Source organism: Petromyzon marinus, chromosome 34, assembly GCF_048934315.1.
Source record: "Petromyzon marinus isolate PM22_M1 ecotype Great Lakes invasive population chromosome 34, UKy_Petmar_22M1.pri1.0, whole genome shotgun sequence".
Taxonomy (NCBI): domain Eukaryota; kingdom Metazoa; phylum Chordata; class Hyperoartia; order Petromyzontiformes; family Petromyzontidae; genus Petromyzon; species Petromyzon marinus.
In genome coordinates this window covers 3,130,386-3,150,464 of record NC_133700.1, presented here as the reverse complement: position 1 = coordinate 3,150,464, position 20,079 = coordinate 3,130,386, and the positions used below count along the sequence as shown (strand labels likewise).

At 48.9% G+C, this 20,079-nt stretch overlaps 1 protein-coding gene across 1 annotated transcript; it reads right to left on the bottom strand.

Moving 5' to 3' along the window:
- Positions 1-2,440: 2,440 nt before the first annotated feature.
- On the bottom strand, positions 2,441-19,324 carry LOC116948540 (homeobox protein DLX-4-like). Its single transcript, XM_076071633.1, has 3 exons — positions 16,685-19,324; positions 9,278-9,474; positions 2,441-6,145 (listed from the first exon to the last, which is right to left on the bottom strand). The coding sequence occupies exons 1-3, from the start codon at positions 16,911-16,913 to the stop codon at positions 5,867-5,869; spliced, it is 705 nt and encodes a 234-aa protein (XP_075927748.1). The 5' UTR covers positions 16,914-19,324; the 3' UTR covers positions 2,441-5,866.
- Between the last annotated feature and the right edge of the window lie 755 nt (positions 19,325-20,079).

Genomic DNA, 20,079 nt, shown 5'->3' with positions numbered 1-20,079 from the left:
ATGGTTTGCAATGCTTGACGGCTCTCACACTGGCGGATGTCTTATCGGCGAAAGTGGCCCGCCTCTGACAATTTGTGAAGATCGCTGCCAGGAAGAGACTCGCCCCCGACAAAGGAATGAGGAATGTCCACCGCTCTCGTTCAGAACTGCAAACAGGAGGTGAGCACCAATGCCCCAATGCTCATGCGAGCAGTAAATCACTGTCGCTTTGTAAACACACAACACATGGCCACGGTTTGTTGATGGTAAGAAATGGCCACAGGTGAATGGCAATGCCTTGCCCTCTAATGTCGCCGCGTGTGCAATTCCTTTCAGTGGATAGCCGCGCGGTGACTGTCAACGTGTGGCGACCAGATGTCAACCCCCTCGCCTGGTATACAGGAGGTCGTGGGTTCTATCCCGACTCTGACGCCTGCTGTATATTTGGAGTTTGCGTGTCTCTCCCTCGGTGGTCGCGTGGATTTGTCTCCGGGTCCTCCGGGGTTTTGCCCTCCACATTTAGATTAAACGTGCGTTTCGAGTGTTCGGTTTGCTATACATTCCCACACGATCGTGATGACCGAAAAATTACCCCAAGCCGTATGCAGCTTAGCGGCTACTTAAAGGTAAACAAATATCTCCGATCTGAAGAACGAGGCCTCCGCGGTGATTGGTCGGGAGGCAGACTTTTAAAGGGACTGGAAAGTAAGGATTGAACGCGAAAACGGCGAAACAGAAAGGATCCGTTAAAGGGAATGGACAGGGATTGGCCAGAAGGTTCGAGAAAAGGGAGCTGAGGAATCTACAAGGGGAGAGCACGAGGAGTGGGGAGGTTCGGATGAAGATACAAGCAGGAAGACAAGAACGAAAAACCTAGGGTCCCTTATTGTGGAAGTCTTTCAATAAACGTGGCTCTTCTTATTTCGTTGTCGTCGGAGTCGTTACACGGTGATGGGTCACTCGGTCGAGCTATCATTTGTGACGGCAGCGGTCGCTTCCGAAGAAAGAGCTACAACGGCTCGAGTTGGCCTTACCCGCGGAGAAAATCAAGAGCGGTCCGTAGTGGTCGCCGTCGTGTGCGCGACACGGAGAATCATCGCAGGCCACACGGCGAACAGTTCCACGAGAGTTTATTGTGGACGGCCCCCCCCCCCCCCCCCGGGAGTGCCGCGCGCGACGACCGATGGCTCGCCAGGCCGCAGCGGGTCGGGTGGAGCGCCAACAGACGGACGGCACTGCCGGGGGGACGCGGAGCGTTCTCAGACAAAGTGAATCATTTGGCGAGACAACGGGGTCAATAATTATTATGTTGCAGTCCGCCCACTCGTGATCGCCAAGAAGTACTTTTCGATCCCCGCCGATTGCCTCGACTGCAATCCAGCCTCTTTTGGTTCTATTCGGTAAAGTCACGTAGGTAAAAAAATAAAACAACAGAAAATCACGACGTTTCGGCCACAACACAAGCGGCCTTGTGCTGTGGCCGAAACGTCGTGATTTTTTGGTTGTTTTATTTTTTTACCTACGTGACTTTACCGAATAGAACCAAAGAGTGTGTATCCTTGCAGTCACGAAAGCTTCAAATCTAGAATTAATATCCAGCCATCCCGCCCGATCTCGTCGTCGAGTTGGACGACGGCAGCGACGCGCCGCCCGCCCAGACTCGCGCCGACAACAAGCGCCAGCAGCAGCAGCAGCAGGCGGCGATCGACACGACGGGCGCCACCCCCACCGGCCAAACGTGAGCCCCGGGGGGGCGTCCGCCGCAGTCGCGCGCGGCGACGCCGCCGCCCTCCGGGGTCAGCCGTCGATCCTCAGCTTCTTTGCCAAGGCGAGCCCCACCGCCCCCCCCCCAGGCAGTGAATTTAACGTGTTTATGTAATTTTTAAAACTTTTTACGAAACTTAGTGCCCCCGAGTAGCTCTCGACGAGGCCAATCGATTGACCACTAGTTTTGTTGTCGGTAAGGCAACGAGACTCGTGTCGCTCATCGGTTTTTTCCCACCCCGGGGCAGTGATGGGACCCCGGGGTCCCGCCAATTGCTTCAATTGGCGGAGACAACGCGACATCGACTTTGCTGTCGTGAGACCAGGGGGTCGGCAACCTTTCGATGATGATGATGAAGATGATGAAAATGATGAAGAAGCATTTCTTTCTCATCTTTGACCAAAATAGTTCGAGAGACGCATCACACGCGGGTAGCTACTTGTACAACACGTACACAAACACAGCAGCGGGTATACAGCAAATGACAACACACATTCTGACTTAAATAAACAACAGAGGTGATGGAATAAACTGTGTATTTTTAGATTGTTCCCTCCCCCACCCGCTTAGTTATTCCCTAACAACACAGTTTGACTGTTGTACATTTTGTTGTCACCAAACACATTCCAAAGTGACCCCATTCCCTGCCATATTTAAGCTATTATCTGTACGTTTAAGACTTAAGCTTTGTTTAAAAAAAAAAACGACTGCCCTCCAGGGGACAGCCCAAATAGCCGCATGCGGCCATCTGGAGGCGCAATTTGCCGAGCCCGGCATTAGACCGACTGCGTCGCTTCTCTCAGATGCTTCGTTCGGGTTGTTCGACATGTCGTCCGACGCTTCGCGCCACGTGCTTCCGCAAGGCACCCCGACAGTGCGTGCTTTATTCGCGCTGAACGTCTTTCGCGCCGTACGTAGCCAGCCGTGCTAACGGGCGGTGCGAAATTCAAGTGTTACTGAAGAGGCAATGCGCCGTGCAACCAGAAAAAAAAAATATCAAAGAGATGCACGCAACCAGACTTTCGCGGATTCAGAATCATGCGCCGGCCTTCAATTCAAACGGACAGGGTCACCCCTCGACGTAGATAATATTAATGTTAACTTGTAACGCGCTGCCGCGCAGCATTATTCACTCGCTCCACAAGAGAGAGGACGACTCAGAGGCACAAGGAGCCACAGGCAAGCAGGAAAGGCAGCAGCAACGCGGCGAGCAAGCGCCAATAACTGCCCCAAGCTCTGCAGTTCTCTCGATATAGTTCAAGGTGTTATCGGCCAATTCATGAGTGTTTACGTGAGGGAAGAATGCTGAGCGTCCGGAGAAAGCACACGCGTGCGAGAGGGAAACACTCTATCCCATATAGACGGAAATTCGTTTCTTTCGCACTGCTTTTTTTGTGTTCAGTGTGTTGCCCTAACCCCGCACCTCCGAATAAGCGCGGTTGGCTACGTACGGTGCGAAAAAAGTTCAACATGCAAACATGCGTCGGGTCCACGTTTTGCTGCGCTGCATTCCCCTGGCGAGCCCGGGGTATACGACGCATCCTCGACGCCCACGGGAAGGGAGTTTCGCCACATTTGTGAGATCCGCCAATGGGCGCGGCGATTTGGCGCTGACCATTGACGTGAATTTCAGCGTGGAGCATTCGACACCGTGACCCCCCCGCCCCCCCCAGACGCGCCACGGAGCTACGTGGCGTGCAGCAGGAGGCAGTGCTGGCAACATGCCGTGGCGTACGCGCATCAACCCACATTCTGTGCTCCTCCTGCCTTCCACCCCGACGCACCTCCGATGAACAGCGGTTCGCAACCGTACGGTGCGAAACGAGTTCAACGAAACGAGTTCAACGTACATGCATTACAATCACACTGACGAGCGTGGAGAGGCACGGTAAAAACGATCCCCCACGATCCGCACGGCGCGGTGAAGGCTTCATCCAGCGGTGGATTGATGAAGGGCTGTTCATTTGCACGATCTGCACGTACCACGGTCGCTACCGATAGCGATGCAGTTTGTCTCACAATTGTGGGTTATAGACGATGTACATCGTATACGGGGCATCTTAACTACGGAGTTCTGGGAAGCCACAATCAATGGTCTTGAATTGCCCCAGCACGACAAGACACACGCCACATGTTCCCTGCGTTAAAATAGACACCACCATGCACGAAGTGTTGCATTGCATCGTCACATACAGCTCCGGAGCCATTGTGAAAACAATCGTCCGCGTTGGTTTTTACACGTATACAGGGTGTTTAAAAACGATGGGCCCATTTTCAAAGCAGTATATTTCACGATGGCAACATGTTACAATTACACAAAAAGTTACAAACGGTTTAATGAGTTATCAAGTTTTACTAACCATTTTATAAATGCTCTACGTGCCCTCCACCTGCTGTACGGGCAACATCGAGACGATAGTTGAATTCGTCCCAAACGCCTCTCTTCTCACGTTTTCCTCTGAGGTGCGTGGTCGCCCTGTGCTCTTCTCCTTACATAAACAGCCTCCTCAAATTGTCGGTACCAACGACGAATGCTCTTTGACATTGGCGGATCAATGCCAAAACACCGTTGAAACGCACGCTGCATCGCAATTACGGATTCAGTCTTGCTGAACTGCAGAACGCAAAACGCCCCTTGTGTTGCGGGGTCACCGTCTGGCGAATGACTGAGGCTAGGGGCTGTTTGTGCACTGGGAGAGGCATCTAGCGGTCATCATTTGAAACTCTATGCCCCGCACTTTCAAGTGGTAAGAGTTTCATTCATGGGCGGTTCGTGGTTGCAGAGATATAGCGATTTCAAATCGGGTCCATCCGTTTAAAACACCCTGTATATAAAAACAAAAATCCTGAACATTTTCGTTTATGCTGCAGTACAGGATATGAAGTACTGCCTCGTGGTGTATTCAAGTGGCCACGGAGTCAGAATAAGGCACATTGACAAGGCAGATATGTTAAAACGTGACAGATAAAACGAACGATACTAACGATAATAAATCTCTTCAGCACGATCGAGCATGTTTACAGCCCTGAGCATTCCTATCACAGGGGGGGGCGATTTTATCCAAAGGACAACCACCAAGACAACATCGAGTATTGATATTATGTTTATGCCAGATATGACGTGAATTACAGACATGATGGGCACCGCTGAGAATTTAACAACGGCTGACAAGTTCCCGATGAAGTGGGGACAAAATAAAACGGACGATATGGAATCAACATTTGGGGAACAAATAGTGGAGCGCGTGGATCAGAGAACTAAACGTGATTTCCGGTACGTGCACGACGGGTTGAAGTGGGGCATAGTGGGACTGAGCAAGGCATGGTGTCGGCTATAAAGGATGACGGTGGCCGATGGATGGGGCTGGTGATGGAATGACAGCCAAAGGAGGAAGCTCTCTCGAGAGCTCGACCACCGCGGACGTGAAGCAGCGCGGCAAGAAGTGGATGTCGATGTTTTTTTTTTTTAAATAATATAAACTCAGCGTTTCGTGCTGCTCTCAAGTGGGGTATGCACATTTCACGTTTTCGGTGGCGAGGTTGTTAACTCCCTCTCCTGGTATGCAGGACGTCGTAGATTCGATCGCAACCCTGACGCCTGCTGTATATTTAGTTTGCATGTCTCTCTCTCTCTCTCCCCGTGATCCAATGTATGTTTCACTGGGTCCTCCTGTTTTCCCCTCCACATTTAGAAACATGAGTTTAGAATATTCAGCTGCTAGAAATTTCCACACGATAAGCCACTTCGTTGAGCCAAGTCTCATTCTGAAAAAAGAGCCACATAGCTCAGTGGGCCTTACCTGGTAAAATAAAAAAGTTCAGTTTAGAAGGTGTGTCTGTCCTCATTGTCTCTAAATGTATATCTTCATTTCTCCGTGTCTCTTTTTCTCTCTCGCCACGTGTCTCTGTCTCGAGCACTTTTTTTTTCCTCGTTCGCACGACAGCCACCTCAGTGTTGCGACATCGCTGCTCCGAATCGTCGGACTTCGCACGGAGATATACCGGTTACTCCCACGTCCCTTTAATTCGGCGCCTCATCATCATCCCGAGCGCGTTGCCTCCTGGGTGGTGGTGAGCTCTCTGCCCACCCCGCCCCAACACCCCCAATAGGAAGGTCATCTCTCACACGAGGTGGTGGTTGTGATGGTGGGCGTGTGACGCGGGTCGGCTGGAGTTCCAGGGTGGAGGATACACGGCCGAGAGGTAGGGGCCCGAGGGAGACCCCTCTTTGTCCGGGATCTGTGGGGACATGAAAGGCGAGTCCCAGGCGCCGGGGCCTTGGTAATCGATAGTTCCTGGGTGTGAACTCAGCCACGGAACGGGTGTCTCTCCGCCGCAGCCTCCCGACTGCTTGAGGAGCTTCTTATACTTGGAGCGTTTGTTCTGGAACCAGATCTTGACCTGCGTCTCGCGGTCACACGTGGGCGAGACCGCAGACAATGGAAACGTATCAGTGTTTTGTTTCAGCCGGAAAAGTCCGAAACGCTGTTCCGGGATTTATCTGCACGACACATCCATCTCGCCATATTTTGTGAGATATGTGTAAATACGTATGTTCACTGGATTATAGGAACGCAGGGTACAATAACGCATAATTATTTTGTATAGCCGTCCCTTGTACCCGAGTGCTGGTGCCTTACGCCCATAGGACCTACTCCATGCCAGCCTAGCAGCGTTCCAAAATATTGAGTGAGATATTAAGCCCTTGAAACCATCACAGGACTCTGTTGGCAGTACCATGAGCGGCATACGTTACGAAAGGATTAACTCACCGCGTTTGTCACCTCCAGAGTAACGAGCGTAAGTAAGACGACTTCGTTTTATATACAGCATCATTCACACAAGGCCTCATAGCGCTTTGCAACACAATCTCAATAAAACCAAAACACTAAAACCCCTTAAACATTAAAACTAAGAGGGTAAACAACTCTGCACAGACGGATACGCAAGCGAAAATAAACGTGTTTTCAGACGAGCCATAAAAACCTCCATTGACGGAGCGTCCCAAACGGCCTGGGGCAAGACTTGCCCCAGGGTGATAGAGAAAGCCCTAGCACTCATTTATCGCAGAGGGCAACCCATCCTATAGGCAGGGCGACTCTTCCCTGTCGAACCCGACCTGAGACAAATTCATAACTAGAGTATCAGTCACGCTCCTGCTATCGGCAGTTATTACGTTGACGACAAATATGGAACGAAAACTGAGAAGTGATCCACGTAAGCATGGGGAGACGCGCGCTTGAAGTTACATTGGCGCAGAAAGAGGAGCACATGGATTTGAGAACATACGCAGAGCTAATGACATCACCCAAAACGATGGTAAGAGGAGATGGAGCGATGAAATCAGTTAATGCGCAGGATGGCTTGTTTGAGGAGGCCATCATCCAGCAGCGGATTTATCACGGCTCATCACCATGATGATGATAATGAATGACGATCGTGGTCAATTAATACATTTACATACACGGGACATTGCCAAAGTTCATCATTTTATTGTGGCGTGCAAATGTAAAGCCCTGTTGTCAATCCACTGCTGGATGAGGGCCTCTGCACACCGTGCGGGTCATGGAGGTGACTGTACCATAGTTCACCACGCTGGTCTGTGCGGGTTAATGAAGGTGAGGCGCATACACGTTGCAGCATAATACAGTACAACAATTGATTTTTCACGCAGTGCACTCTGATGCCCACCACGCAGCCCTGCCGCAGCCTATGGCACCTGTTTTATGCGCGGCGGTGGTCACCCATCCAATCAATATCCAGGCTCGAACTCTGCTTTGCTTCCGAGATGTGTCCAGACCAGGTGCTATCCTGGCCATCCTCGTAGTGGCTTTTGACTGGCCATCGAACAAAGATGGTCACCACATGGCGCGCTTTCATATGCGCTTCTGCGGCCGTCTGGAACGCTCTTCCTTCCCACATTGGGAAGCCACTGCGAGCTATGCACTTTTAAATCATCCACATAAAACGTTTTTTTTTTTTAAACTGCCTTTTGTGTTTAGGTTGCTGCTCTTCCTACACACCTCCGATTAGGGTGGTTGGCTACGTACGGTGCGAAAGAAGTTTAACATATGTGCATACGATCTGGGTGAAGGATGTTTGCTGCGCATGTGAGTCCTTATCGAAAGCAGCAGGGGGCGGCATTACGCTCTGCCACCAACCCACCACTCCCACGCTGGCTGAGTGAGACTTCAGCGTGCGCGTGGCAACGATGGTGGGCAGGATGGGAGAGGTGCCCCCCCCCAACGCCGAGCCCCCCTGCCTACCCACAACTTTTTTGCAGAAGGAGAAAAATGTGGCAAGACGCCGCCACACGCCTCACCTCCTCCTTTAATGCATAGCCTTACAACATTGAAGCCACCTTCCAGAACATTGAATTAATAAATCACCTTCAAAGACCCAGGAATACATTTCAGCTCGGGTCTGCTTCGGGTCACGGCGAGAACATTTCAAGCTAAGGCTCTGCCCCCCCCCCCCCACCCAGGTGGCCCCCCTTAAACGTGTCAAGCTAAGGATCTGCCCCATCCAATTGCACCTCACTAACGTTTCAAGCTAAGGATCTGCCCCCCCCACCCAAGTTCCCCCCACTAAACGTTTCAAGCTAAGGATCTGCACTCCCTACCCAGTGCCCTCCACTAAACGTTTGAAGCTAAGCATATGCCCCCCTCATTAAAAAGCTGCCGATATTGACTTTACCGAATAGAACCAAAGAGTACACAAAGGGGCCGTCCATAAATGACGTCACGCGATTTTGGACGATTTTTGACCCCCCCCCCTTTCGTCACACGACGTCACAAAAAGTCAGACCCCCCTTCAAATATGACGTCACAAAGCTCTGCCCCCCCCCCCCCAAATAAAACATGCTTCAAATCGCTTTAAACTATTGTCATTGTAGTGCGTATTTAATGTGGCACTACACTCTGATGTTGTAGGATAAAACATTTATGAGAAAGTATATTTAATTAAGTAAGTGTTGTCTATATTTATTTAAAGTTCCGAATTTTTATTTGACGTCACATTTCTCAACCCCCCCCCCCCTCCCTCGTCACACATCGTCACAAATGTCTGACCTTCCCCCCGCCCCAAGTGCGTGACGTCATTTATGAACGGCCCCAAAGTAAATACGCCACGTGGATGTGTCACTGTGATCACAGCCTCGTGGTTGGCCGGTGGACTTTGGACCCATGCGGACGAATAAACTAATAATTGTGATTGAGAGAGGACGGTGATGACGAGGAGGATTATGGCGACTTTTCTTCATGATGGCGATGGTGATAATCACGACGACGAAGATTACGCGTGGAATGAGGTGTAGGGAGAATATTTATGATGATGATGATGATTACGAGCATAAGTCGAAGGGCACATTGATGATAATGAGGACCGTCGTGACGATAACCAGGAGGATGCTGATCACGACGCCGATCATGATCATGATGATGATGATGTCGACGATGAGAAACATGACGAGTAAGCCAGGGGGGAGTGGCAGGGTGGGCAGGGGTTGGGGGGCGTGGGGGAAGAGCTCATCACCTGGGTCTGCGTGAGTCCCAGAGAGGCGGCGAGCTCGGCGCGTTCGGGCAGCGCCAGGTACTGCGTCTGCTGGAAGCGGCGGTTGAGCGCGTGGAGCTGCAGACTCGAGTAGATGCTGCGCGCCTTGCGCGCCTTCTTGCTGCCCCTGCGTTCCGTACATCCAGGGCCCTGCAGCAAGGACGGCCGCTTCTCACCGCCTGCAGCCCCCGCAATTGCATCATCATCATCATGATCGTCGCTGCCGTCGTCATCAAATCATCATCATCGGCGTCGTCGTAATCATCAGCAATATTCGTTCGTCAATCACGCATAGCCAGCGGAGGACCCTTTGCGCCAATCGTGTGACCCCCACCCTCTTGCGACGGCATTCGCACAAACTGCTCTTGCCTGCGTACAGCAACAGCGCAATTCGCGTTATCCATTGTCATCGTCACGTGCTCGCGGGAGCACGTTGGCAACTTGTTGGTGTAGAGCGGTGGTTCTGAACCTTTACCGCAGCCTTGCACCCCTTTGATTTAATTCTTTAGCGACAAATTAAAAGTATAATGTTAATACATACATGAAACAAAGTAAGTTGCACTTACGTTCCCGTGCTGAATTTGTGTGTTCGATTGTTTACCTTCTAAAAAAAAAATCTGCCCATGTCTCGCACACCCACAGAAAGGGCACCCCAGATTAAGAACCACTGGTGCAGCGAGTTTCGTTTAGTTCGAATCCAGCGGCCGCCATGGTTAATCATGCGCGTGTATTAACCGCGCCGTCCGCTTCACAGGTGGACATTCAACATCCCAGTGAAGCCATTCGCAAGCATCGGCCGTTGTGTTCCGGCGTCACGATCCAAATTTGCAACATTTAAAAGAAAAAGTAACTACCCACAATGTTACTTAATTGGAATCACACATTGCAATCCCAGTACATCTACTGTAAAACAAAAACAACTTGGCAGGACCCTCTTGAAAACGAGTCTTGAGACTCGGCGAGGCTTTCCTGGGTGAACACGCGAATCGTACTAAAAATTGTAATCGTCATCGATACATCGTCGCTAAATGTTGCGAGAATTGATTTTCAACTTACTACAACAATAATAGGCAGGTTAGTAACGCCTGTACACGTGACATTTAATTTGTGTGGACGTGTCGGGTGGTGGAGGATTCCTAATGACATAGATTTGACCTGGATCATTGTGGCCCAATTCAAAATAAAATTTTAAAAATCATCAACACATCAATACACAGCTTCGAGTTTCAAGTTTATTTCGTACAGAATCATAACCATGACCACCATCATCGTCACTGGCATTACCATTATCATCATCACCATCATCACAGCACTGGAAATTAGTTATGAATTAATGGTCAAGTTTCTCATTGGCACGGCTATCAATATGACCTAAGAACTTGAGTGGCACGGTGTTGATACTTCTTCTTTGGTCGTCCCAACAGGTCTGTTCCTTTCACCTGAAGAAGGCCACTTGTGTTGTGGCCGAAACGTCGTGAGAATTTTATTGTGTTATTTTATTTTATTAATTTATTATTTTATTCTCATTCTACGTGACTTTACCGAAAGAACCAAAGAAGATGAATCCTTGCAGTCAGGAAAGCTTTAAATCGGTGTTGATACTATTACTACGCTCGCCGGGGCGCGTGATAAACTACAGACATATAGGGTAGCGTAATTAAAAGCATTATTGTTGATTCACTTTCCGGATATTCCTGTACGTACTAACATTGCATTGACAATGAATACTTGCCGTCGACTTGCTGCTCCTCTTCACGCCTTGGCTCAAGGCCACATTCTCTTTCCCAGCTGTCTACGACTATCTTTGTCTACATGAAATGAATAAAATTCCCACCGTCTCTGCACCTCCGATGAGCACGGTCGGCGAAACAGTTGCAACATGCCAGCGTCTTGGGTTGCGATCGCATTTCGCCGCCGCTGTACGGATCCACATTGTATAAACTTACGTAGGTAAATCTTGATTTGAAGCATTCGTGACTGCAGGAATCCATGCTTTTTGGTTCTTTCGGTAAAGTCACGGTAGGTAGAAAAATAAAATAGAAAAAAACGTCGTGATATGTTATTTTTTTATTTTATTCGATTTTTATTGACATAGGTAACACAATGACTCAGAGACCCATAGACTCACACAGGGACAAAACCGACTGCTTCTCTCTCCATACAAATCGTATGATCACTGTTTCCGTACTGCGTGTTGGGATGCGGTCACATGCAGACGAAATTTATAACACGCACATTCACATTGTTTCCTATCGTATATATTGTATTTCTTCGTATTATTCTGTTATAAGCAGGCATGCAGATACAATTTCAACACTGTGTAACGAAAAAAAAAATGTTCCTGGGTAGTAAGTGTTATTTACTAATTGCGTATGCCTCAAAAGTAAAGAAAATGGCTATTATTCCCCACAAACTTTGCTTTTGTGACCAAGACAGTGATATTTTGAAATGTACTTATTTTCAATGAGAAGACGTGGTGTGCATTTGTGTCATTCCTTCACGTAAAGTCCTGGTCACAAAAGCAAAGTTTGTGGGGGAATAATAATAGCCAAATGCTATTTTTTTATGGTAATTCATTTGTCAAGGCACCTTAATTACTCTCACACAGCTTAAAGGTCGCGGTCTGAGCTTGGCTGTGTTCACTCCAGCGCTGTCCTCGAGACAGTCTGGTCCCTTCACCTGATGAAGGCCACTTGTGTTGTGGCCGAAACGTCGTGATTTTTGTTGTTTTATTTTTTACCTACGTGACTTTACCGAATAGAACCAAAGAGTATGGATCCTTGCAGTCACGAAAGCTTCAAATCTAGAATTAATAGCCATTTTCTATACTTTTGAGGCATAAGCAATTAGAAAATAACACTTACTATCCAGGGACAAAAATCACGTTACATAGTGAATTATCAACGATGGCATCATACATTAAACCAAACTCGAAAGTAGAATTCAACACGTTTCACACTCGTGCGTGCGATACGACACGAGTCGTGGGCCTGTATTGACGTATCTGAAGCAAACCTTTCCCACGTACGCTTTATTAGTACGTATTGTATTCGTATTTCACATGGCATGCACGAACTTTTATCCACAGGCCGTGTTGCGTGCATAAATGTACAGGGCTACCTTGGGCTTAGAGCTGCATCATCATTCGGCATCGTATGCGACTGTGCAGATGCATACGGCCATAACTAACGCACCGACTAGATTTTAGACCATGAAGAGCATCTAGTGACTTGATGATCTAGTGACTAGATGATCTAGTCACTTGATGATCAGGTGACTTGATGATCTAGTGACTAGATGATCAAGTGACAAGATGATCTAGTGACTAGATGATCAGGTGACTAGATGATCAGGTGACTAGATGATCTAGCCAATAGATGATCTAGTGACTAGATGATAAAGTGACTTGATGATCCAGTGACTAGAGGATCTAGTGACTTGATGATCTAGTGACTAGATGATCTGGTGACTAGATGATCTGGTGACTAGATGATCTAGTGACTAGATGATCTGGTGACTAGATGATCTGGTGACTAGATAATCTAGTGACTAGATGATCTAGTGACTAGATGATCTGGTGACTTGATGATCTAGTGACTAGATGATCTGGTGACTAGATGATCAGGTGACTAGATGATCAGGTGACTAGATGATCAGGTGATTAGATGATCTGGTGACTAGATGATCGAGTGACCAGATGATGTAGTGAATAGATGATCTAGTGACAAGATGATCTAGTGACAAGATAATCTAATGACTAGATGATGTAGTGACTAGATGATCAGGTGACTAGATGATCTAGTCGCTAGATTATCAAGTGACAAGATGATCAAGTGACTAGATGATCAAGTGACTAGATGATCAAGTGACTAGATGATCTAGTCACTTGATGATCAGGTGACTTGATGATCAAGTGACTAGATGATGTAGTGACTAGATGATGTAGTAACTAGATGATCTAGTGACTAGATGATCAAGTGACTAGATGATCGAGTGACTAGATGATCAAATGACTAGATGATAAAGTGACTAGATGATCAAGTGACTAGATGATCAGGTGACTAGATGGTCAGGTGACTAGATCATCTAGTGACTAGATGATCAAGTGACTAGATGATCTAGTGACTAGATGATCTAGTCACTATATGATCAGGTGACTATATGATTTAGTGACTAGATGATCATCTAGTCACTTGATCATCTAGTCATCTGATCATCTAGTGACTAGATGATCAGGTGACTAGATGATCTACTGACTAGATGATCTAGTGACTAATTGATCTAGTGACTATATGTTCTAGTCACTTGATGATCTAGTGACTAGATCATCAAGTCACTAGATGATCTGGTGACTAGATGATCGAGTGACTAGATGATGCAGTGACTAGATGATGTAGTCACTAGATGATCTAGTGGCTAGATGATCTAGTCACTAGATGATCAGCTGACAAGATGATCAAGTGACTACATTATCTGTTTTCGTGACATGCTTCACGTGACTAGATGATCTAGTCACTAGATGATTAAGTGACTAGATGATCAAGTGACTAGATGATCAGGTTACTTGATGATGTATTGACTAGATGATCAGGTGACTAGATGTTCTAGTCATCTAGTGACTAGATCATCAAGTCACTAAATGATCTGGTGACTAGATGATCGAGTGACTAGATGATCTAGTGACTAGTTGATGTAGCCACTAGATGGTCTAGTGGCTAGATGATCTAGTCACTAGATGATTCAGTGACTAGTTGATCTAGTCACTAGATCTAGTCACTAGATCATCTAGTGACTAGATGATCAGGTGACTAGATCATCTAGTGACCATCTAGTCACTTGACCATCTAGTGACTAGATGATCAGGTGACTTGATCTAGTGACTAGTTGATCTAGTCACTAGATCATCTAGTGACTAGATGGTCTCGTGAACAGGGTTCGACAATCTGTGGCTCCCGGAGCCACATGCTTCTCTTCGTAATGACTGTTTTCGTGACATTCTTCACGTGGCATTGCGGCTCTTCAAATATCGAGTCGATTTTTTTGTTATCGAATTCAAAACAAATCTTCTTTTTAATTTGGTTGCCGACCACTGTACTTCGAGTTGAAAAGTCAGAATTTTGGTTTTTTTGCACACTTTCTAGTCACGCGTAGGCTTATAATTATAACAATCTGATACCAGGTAAATATTTATTGTTCATCTGGGCTCCCAAGAATGATTTCGCGGAGATTAATATTTATAGTTACACTCATAGGGCAGGCTCCGCATTGCTCCGAGTCCCACGCTAAACTCTCACGCATCCACGACCCGCCTGGATCAGTGAACCGAGTAATTCGCCTGCGTACGACGCTAAAGCCGATAAAAAGCGGACCTGGTCCGTTAGCGGTCACTTGGCACGCACTGATCGATATACAGGACGCGATTAACTGTAATTACAACAAGCCATAAACGACTTAAAGCTGTGCACGTACGGCAACCAAAACCATCAAAATGAAATATACGAACGATTTTATTGCCGCATTTAGATTAGGATATTCACGCAGTCACCAACACGGGTGTAACGTATCGCGAACCGAGACGTAAACGTGGCCTTTCGCAAGTTCGCCCTGCCACTTTAACGACATTTGCGAGATGTGTACGCATGTTGGACTTCTTTCGCACCGTACGTAGCCAACCGTGCTAATCGGAGGCGCCGGGGAAGTTACAACAAATGCCCGCTGACGGTAGGTAAACATATCCAAGAGATACATGTACGGCAAAACACAAACAAATGCACCTTTGCTTTCCGTGAATCGCGTACTCATGATGTGTACATGTTAGGGCATTCGTCATGACACAATACGAGAGCAGGCATGCATACACATCGAAAAACACAAGAATATCTTGCGCAACCCATTGACCAAACGCTTCCATCTGGGTGCGCATTATTTGCAGCAGCATTGATCCAGCACACGCAAACTCTTGAACCGGGTTCAACATACAGCGTCTCATCAGCAGTGACAACACGACTAGGCTCACTAATAGGAACACTTGTAGAGAACACAGGTATGTGTGTATACACAGTAACACGTACGGGCCACAAGAAATAATCACGCATTGAACACAGGTAACATCACGTATAAGAGCATCGGTAGGAGTAGGGTTAACTCTGCAACTGACAGCACAGTTAACGGTACAGGTGAGAGCCACAGGTGAAGGCTACACGTAAGAGCACTGCGCGTGTATTATATAACATTGGCTAATGGTAAAAGTATGGTCTACAAGTATTGTAATAGCATAGGTAAAAGAGCAGGTAATAGCCCGGATAACAACACACCTAAACTCACCGGTAAGAGCGCTGCATAAAACACACACACACACACGTAACTTTCCAAGTAACATCGCATGTACGAGCGAAGGTAAGCATACGTCTGAGGACAGGAAAGAGGGCAATGAACACCCACAGTAAGATCACGCCCAGGTAACAACAGGTAAGAGCCCATGTGACCTCACAGGTATGTGTTAGATTACCATGGGATACAACAGTTTGAAGGTACAGGTTTGGTTAGAGGCCCAATAATATCCCATGTAAGAGACGCATGTGGCATGACACGCACCCAGATAAAACCACAGGTAAGAGTCCAGGTAAACCCGCATTTAAGAACGACAACTAAGAGTGCAGGCAACACTGCGAGAAATATCACATCTAAGAGCCACAGGCAACCGCACAGGTGAGAGAGTCACGGGCGAAAGAGTCACGGGTGAGAGAGAATCACGGATAAGAGAGTCACGGGCGAGAGAGTCACGGATGAGAGAGCCACGAACAAGAGAGTCACGGCGAGAGAGTCACGGGCGAGAGAGTCACGGGCGAGAGAGAATCACGGATAAGAGAGTCACGGGCGAGAGAGTCACGGTGAGAGAGTCACGGGCGAGAGAGTCACGGGCGAGAGAGTCACGGGCGAGAGAGTCACGGGTGAGAAAGTCACGGATAAGAGAGTCACGGGCGAGAGAGTCACGGGCAAGAGAGTCACGGGCGAGAGAGTCACGGATAAGAGAGTCACGGGCGAGAGAGTCACGGGCGAGAGAGTCACGGATGAGAGAGTCACGGATGAGAGAGTCACGGGTGAGAGAGTCACGGGTGAGAGAGAATCACGGGCGAGAGAGTCACGGGCGAGAGAGTCACGGGCGAGAGAGTCACGGGCGAGAGAGTCACGGGCGAGAGAGTCACGGATGACAGAGTCACGGGTGAGAGAGTCACGAATAAGAGAGTCACGGGCGAGAGAGTCACGGGCGAGAGAGTCACGGGCGAGAGAGTCACGGGCGAGAGAGTCACGGGCGAGAGAGTCACGGGCGAGAGAGCCACGGGCGAGAGAGCCACGGGTGAGCTCCCAGGGTAATCCGCTCTGACTCACCTTCCCCGGGCCGTGGCTCGGCCCCACGTCCGCTCAGTTGGTAGGGCGGCAGGGGCTGTGAAAAGTTCCCGGCTGCCGACTCGGCGCGGAGTCTCCCCGGGTACCCCGAGGCGGCGAGGGGCCCCCCGTGCGGGACCCCGTGGCGGGGGTCTGGCTCCGCGAACCCGGGGAGCCCGGTCTTGAGGCGCGGGGGGAGCGGGGACGCCTCGTAGCGGTGCGGCGTCTGCATGGCACACGGGGGCCATGCGTGCCCCCACCGGACAGCAGCAGCAAGCAGCAACAGAAGAAGAAAAATAGCAGCGGGATCAACAGGAGAGAAATGAAAAGTAATAACAACGGGTAGCAAAAGCAACAGGAGCAAAATCAGAACAGCGGCCGCTGCAACAGCAGCATCAGCAGCAGAATTAGAAGTAACAGCAGCAGCAACGACTTGATCGAAATCGAAAGAGCAGCGGCAGCGGTAGCAGCAGCGGCAGCAGCAGGGGGTACGTTACAGCAGCAGCAGGGGGTAAGTTACAGCAGCAGCTGCACCATCGGGCAGCAGGGATCAGGATAAAGCGGCCCTGGACCGACGCGGTCGCGAGGAGTAGCGCGGGAGGCCCCGAGGAGGATTCACGCAGCTCCGTGGGATCGCGCGGCATCAGCGCCTCCTATATGCGGGGCACGGGAGTGGGGATCCAACCTAGACCTCCTCTACTCCTCCTCTACTCCCCTTCCTCCTCCCACGGAGGAGGCTCCCTTCACCCGCCCACCACGATCATCATCATCATCACACCCCTCCGCCCATAATCCCTCTCCCTCTCTCCCTCTCTCCCCATCACCTCGCTCGCCACCCATCACTTGGCTCCACCATCATCACACACTTGTGTCTCTTGGCGAATGTGCACATCACACCCAATGAATGCGTGATCAACCGAAGCGCACCTCCGGTTGGCACGGTTGGCTGTGTAGCGTGCGAAAGAAGTTCAACATACATACAAGAAGACAGTGTTTCGTTATCAAAACATACCATTACAGCACCCGCATGTGCTTATGGACTCGTATCTAGCGGCACGTGTGGACTCTCTCCGATTCCGTTCAATGTCCCCTGTGGTGCTCCGTGTTTTGGTTGGCTACGTACGGCGCGAAAAAAAGGTTCAACATACATTGCAGTGCGCACACTGTAGACACGAGCACTCCAATAATCCAGCAGAATGCGACTATCGGGCAGCGCTCTGCTGATGAGTCTCGAAAAGTGTAAACCGGCCCTGCGGTTTGCTGCTCTAACAAATGCTGCTCGAAAGCAGTGGTCGAGAAGACGCCGTGGGGTGACGAATCTCAATGTGATTTAGATGTTAACGTTTGTAGTTAAACACAATGTAATCCGATTATTGATTATTGTCCCACGTGGCATAGGCCATACGCATAATTGTGCATATGGTATAGGTGTATTGACGAATGTAAGAGATCGCCTCTCGATTTGAGAACATCTGCTGTATGCACTGTAGGTAATAACCAGGCACGCGCATGCATGCATAGGACACGACTGTTCAACGTTTTTTGTCACAGTGCGTGTGTGTGTGTTTTGATTGCAGTATCTTGATGGTGGCAAATTGAGTGCAAAAGCTGTGCCGGTTTCAATGCGCGGCGGTGTTTGTGCAACGGGGCCTGTACATAAAGCGACGAATATATGAACTGGTCCTGGGCCTCCCCTAGGTCGACTCGGCCTCAAATGAGTACCTGGTGCGGTGTGTAAACATCGACTCTACAAGGGATGCAAAGGCGACCGGGCGTGTTGCTGGCCACCAACTCCCGCGTGTTGCCGTGCCGGCCTTCATAGGTGCTCGCTAACAGCACTTGCCCCAACAGTCTGTTACAGGCTATACGGGGGACCTTTGTCTGTGCGCTATGTCACTGTGGCAGTACAGGCGACACGATCAATAACAAGTCATTACGTATAAACAATTACGCAACGAGAGGACGTATTTTCAACATCGGCCATGTTCGATCCACTGCTATATGAAGCCCCCTCTCCCCGAACCGTCGCCGTGCTGCACGAATTGTGCGATGCGAAATTCCACCCAGGACCTGCACACGAGCTGATTTCATCGCTTCATCTCCTCGGTGGACGTTCACTCGGACGCCTTCCGTCAACTTGGGGGTGGCGCTCCGTCATTATTCTTGACCGTCGGTCATTTGCTGTTATTGATAGTTGTAAAGTGAAGGTTTAACGGTGGTTGTAATGTGATTGAAAGTAAGAATATCGGTGGTTGTAAAATGAGTGATGATTGGCTACGTTCTGTAGACGGCTGTTCCGACTTCATGTGGCTTGGCCCAACACGCTTAAACCGCTCCGCTGGAGATCTGTGAAAAAGAGCTTTACAGTTCATCGGATTCCTCCAGCATAAATACATATTCTGATTCTGAGCTGCTTCCAATGACGCGTGAGTGAGCGGCTCATCCATGGCTTGGCTCAGTGCTCGGCTCGGGGAAATTCTCGGCGTGGCTGGAGCCACACGCTCAGAACCGGCTCAAGTTCAGTGCGTGGCTTTGAGCCGGCTCCCTTGAGCCAGAGCCGACTCAGCCTGAAATGAGTATCTGGTGCGATGTTCAGTAAACATCGCACCAGATACTCATGTTCAGTAAACATCGCCACTAGGGAGACAAAGGCTGTCGGGCGTGGTGCTGACCACCCACCCCCTCGTCTGCCGTTCCGGCCTTCATCGACCCCAAGAGTCTGTTCAGGCTATACGAAGTGTCTTTGTGTCTGCTGTATATGAATTTGTTTTTAACAACGAGATATTGCATGTGCACACACATGCACTTGACGTGCATTCGTGTGTTATTCTTATTTTGTCAGTAGCGTCACCACGATCACAAACACACGTTTCCATAAGCAGAGTGCATTTCCGATTAAATGTTAATACTTGTTTTCCCGCACTCCATTGCATTGTCAAAATACTCGATCCATTATAATGTATGAATATGTGTATACACAACGCGACGAGCTTAGAGAAATCACGACCTTGTATCATATACAATGTGCCCTGCAAGGTTTCGGGCAATGGCTCTTCTGCTGCATCCTCCATGTGCCGAGTCCTTTCTAAAAGACGTCGGCGAACATGGCCTTCTCTATGATAAAGGGTTTTTTTGGGTTAGATCGCGTAAAAATTAATGTGTCGTTAAACCCACCACCACCCGACACAGCCAATTAATAAGGTTTGTCACGCGAACAGCACATGCCAATTCGTTACTAGTACAGCGCACCGTTTGTGTGTTGGAGAGTAAATCCACAACATTTACAATCATACTAATTTGGCTGTGTCGGGTGGTGGCGGGTTCAACGACACATTTATATGTACGCGATATAGCCCCCCCCCCCAAAACCCCCTGTATTATGGATAATATTGGTCGCG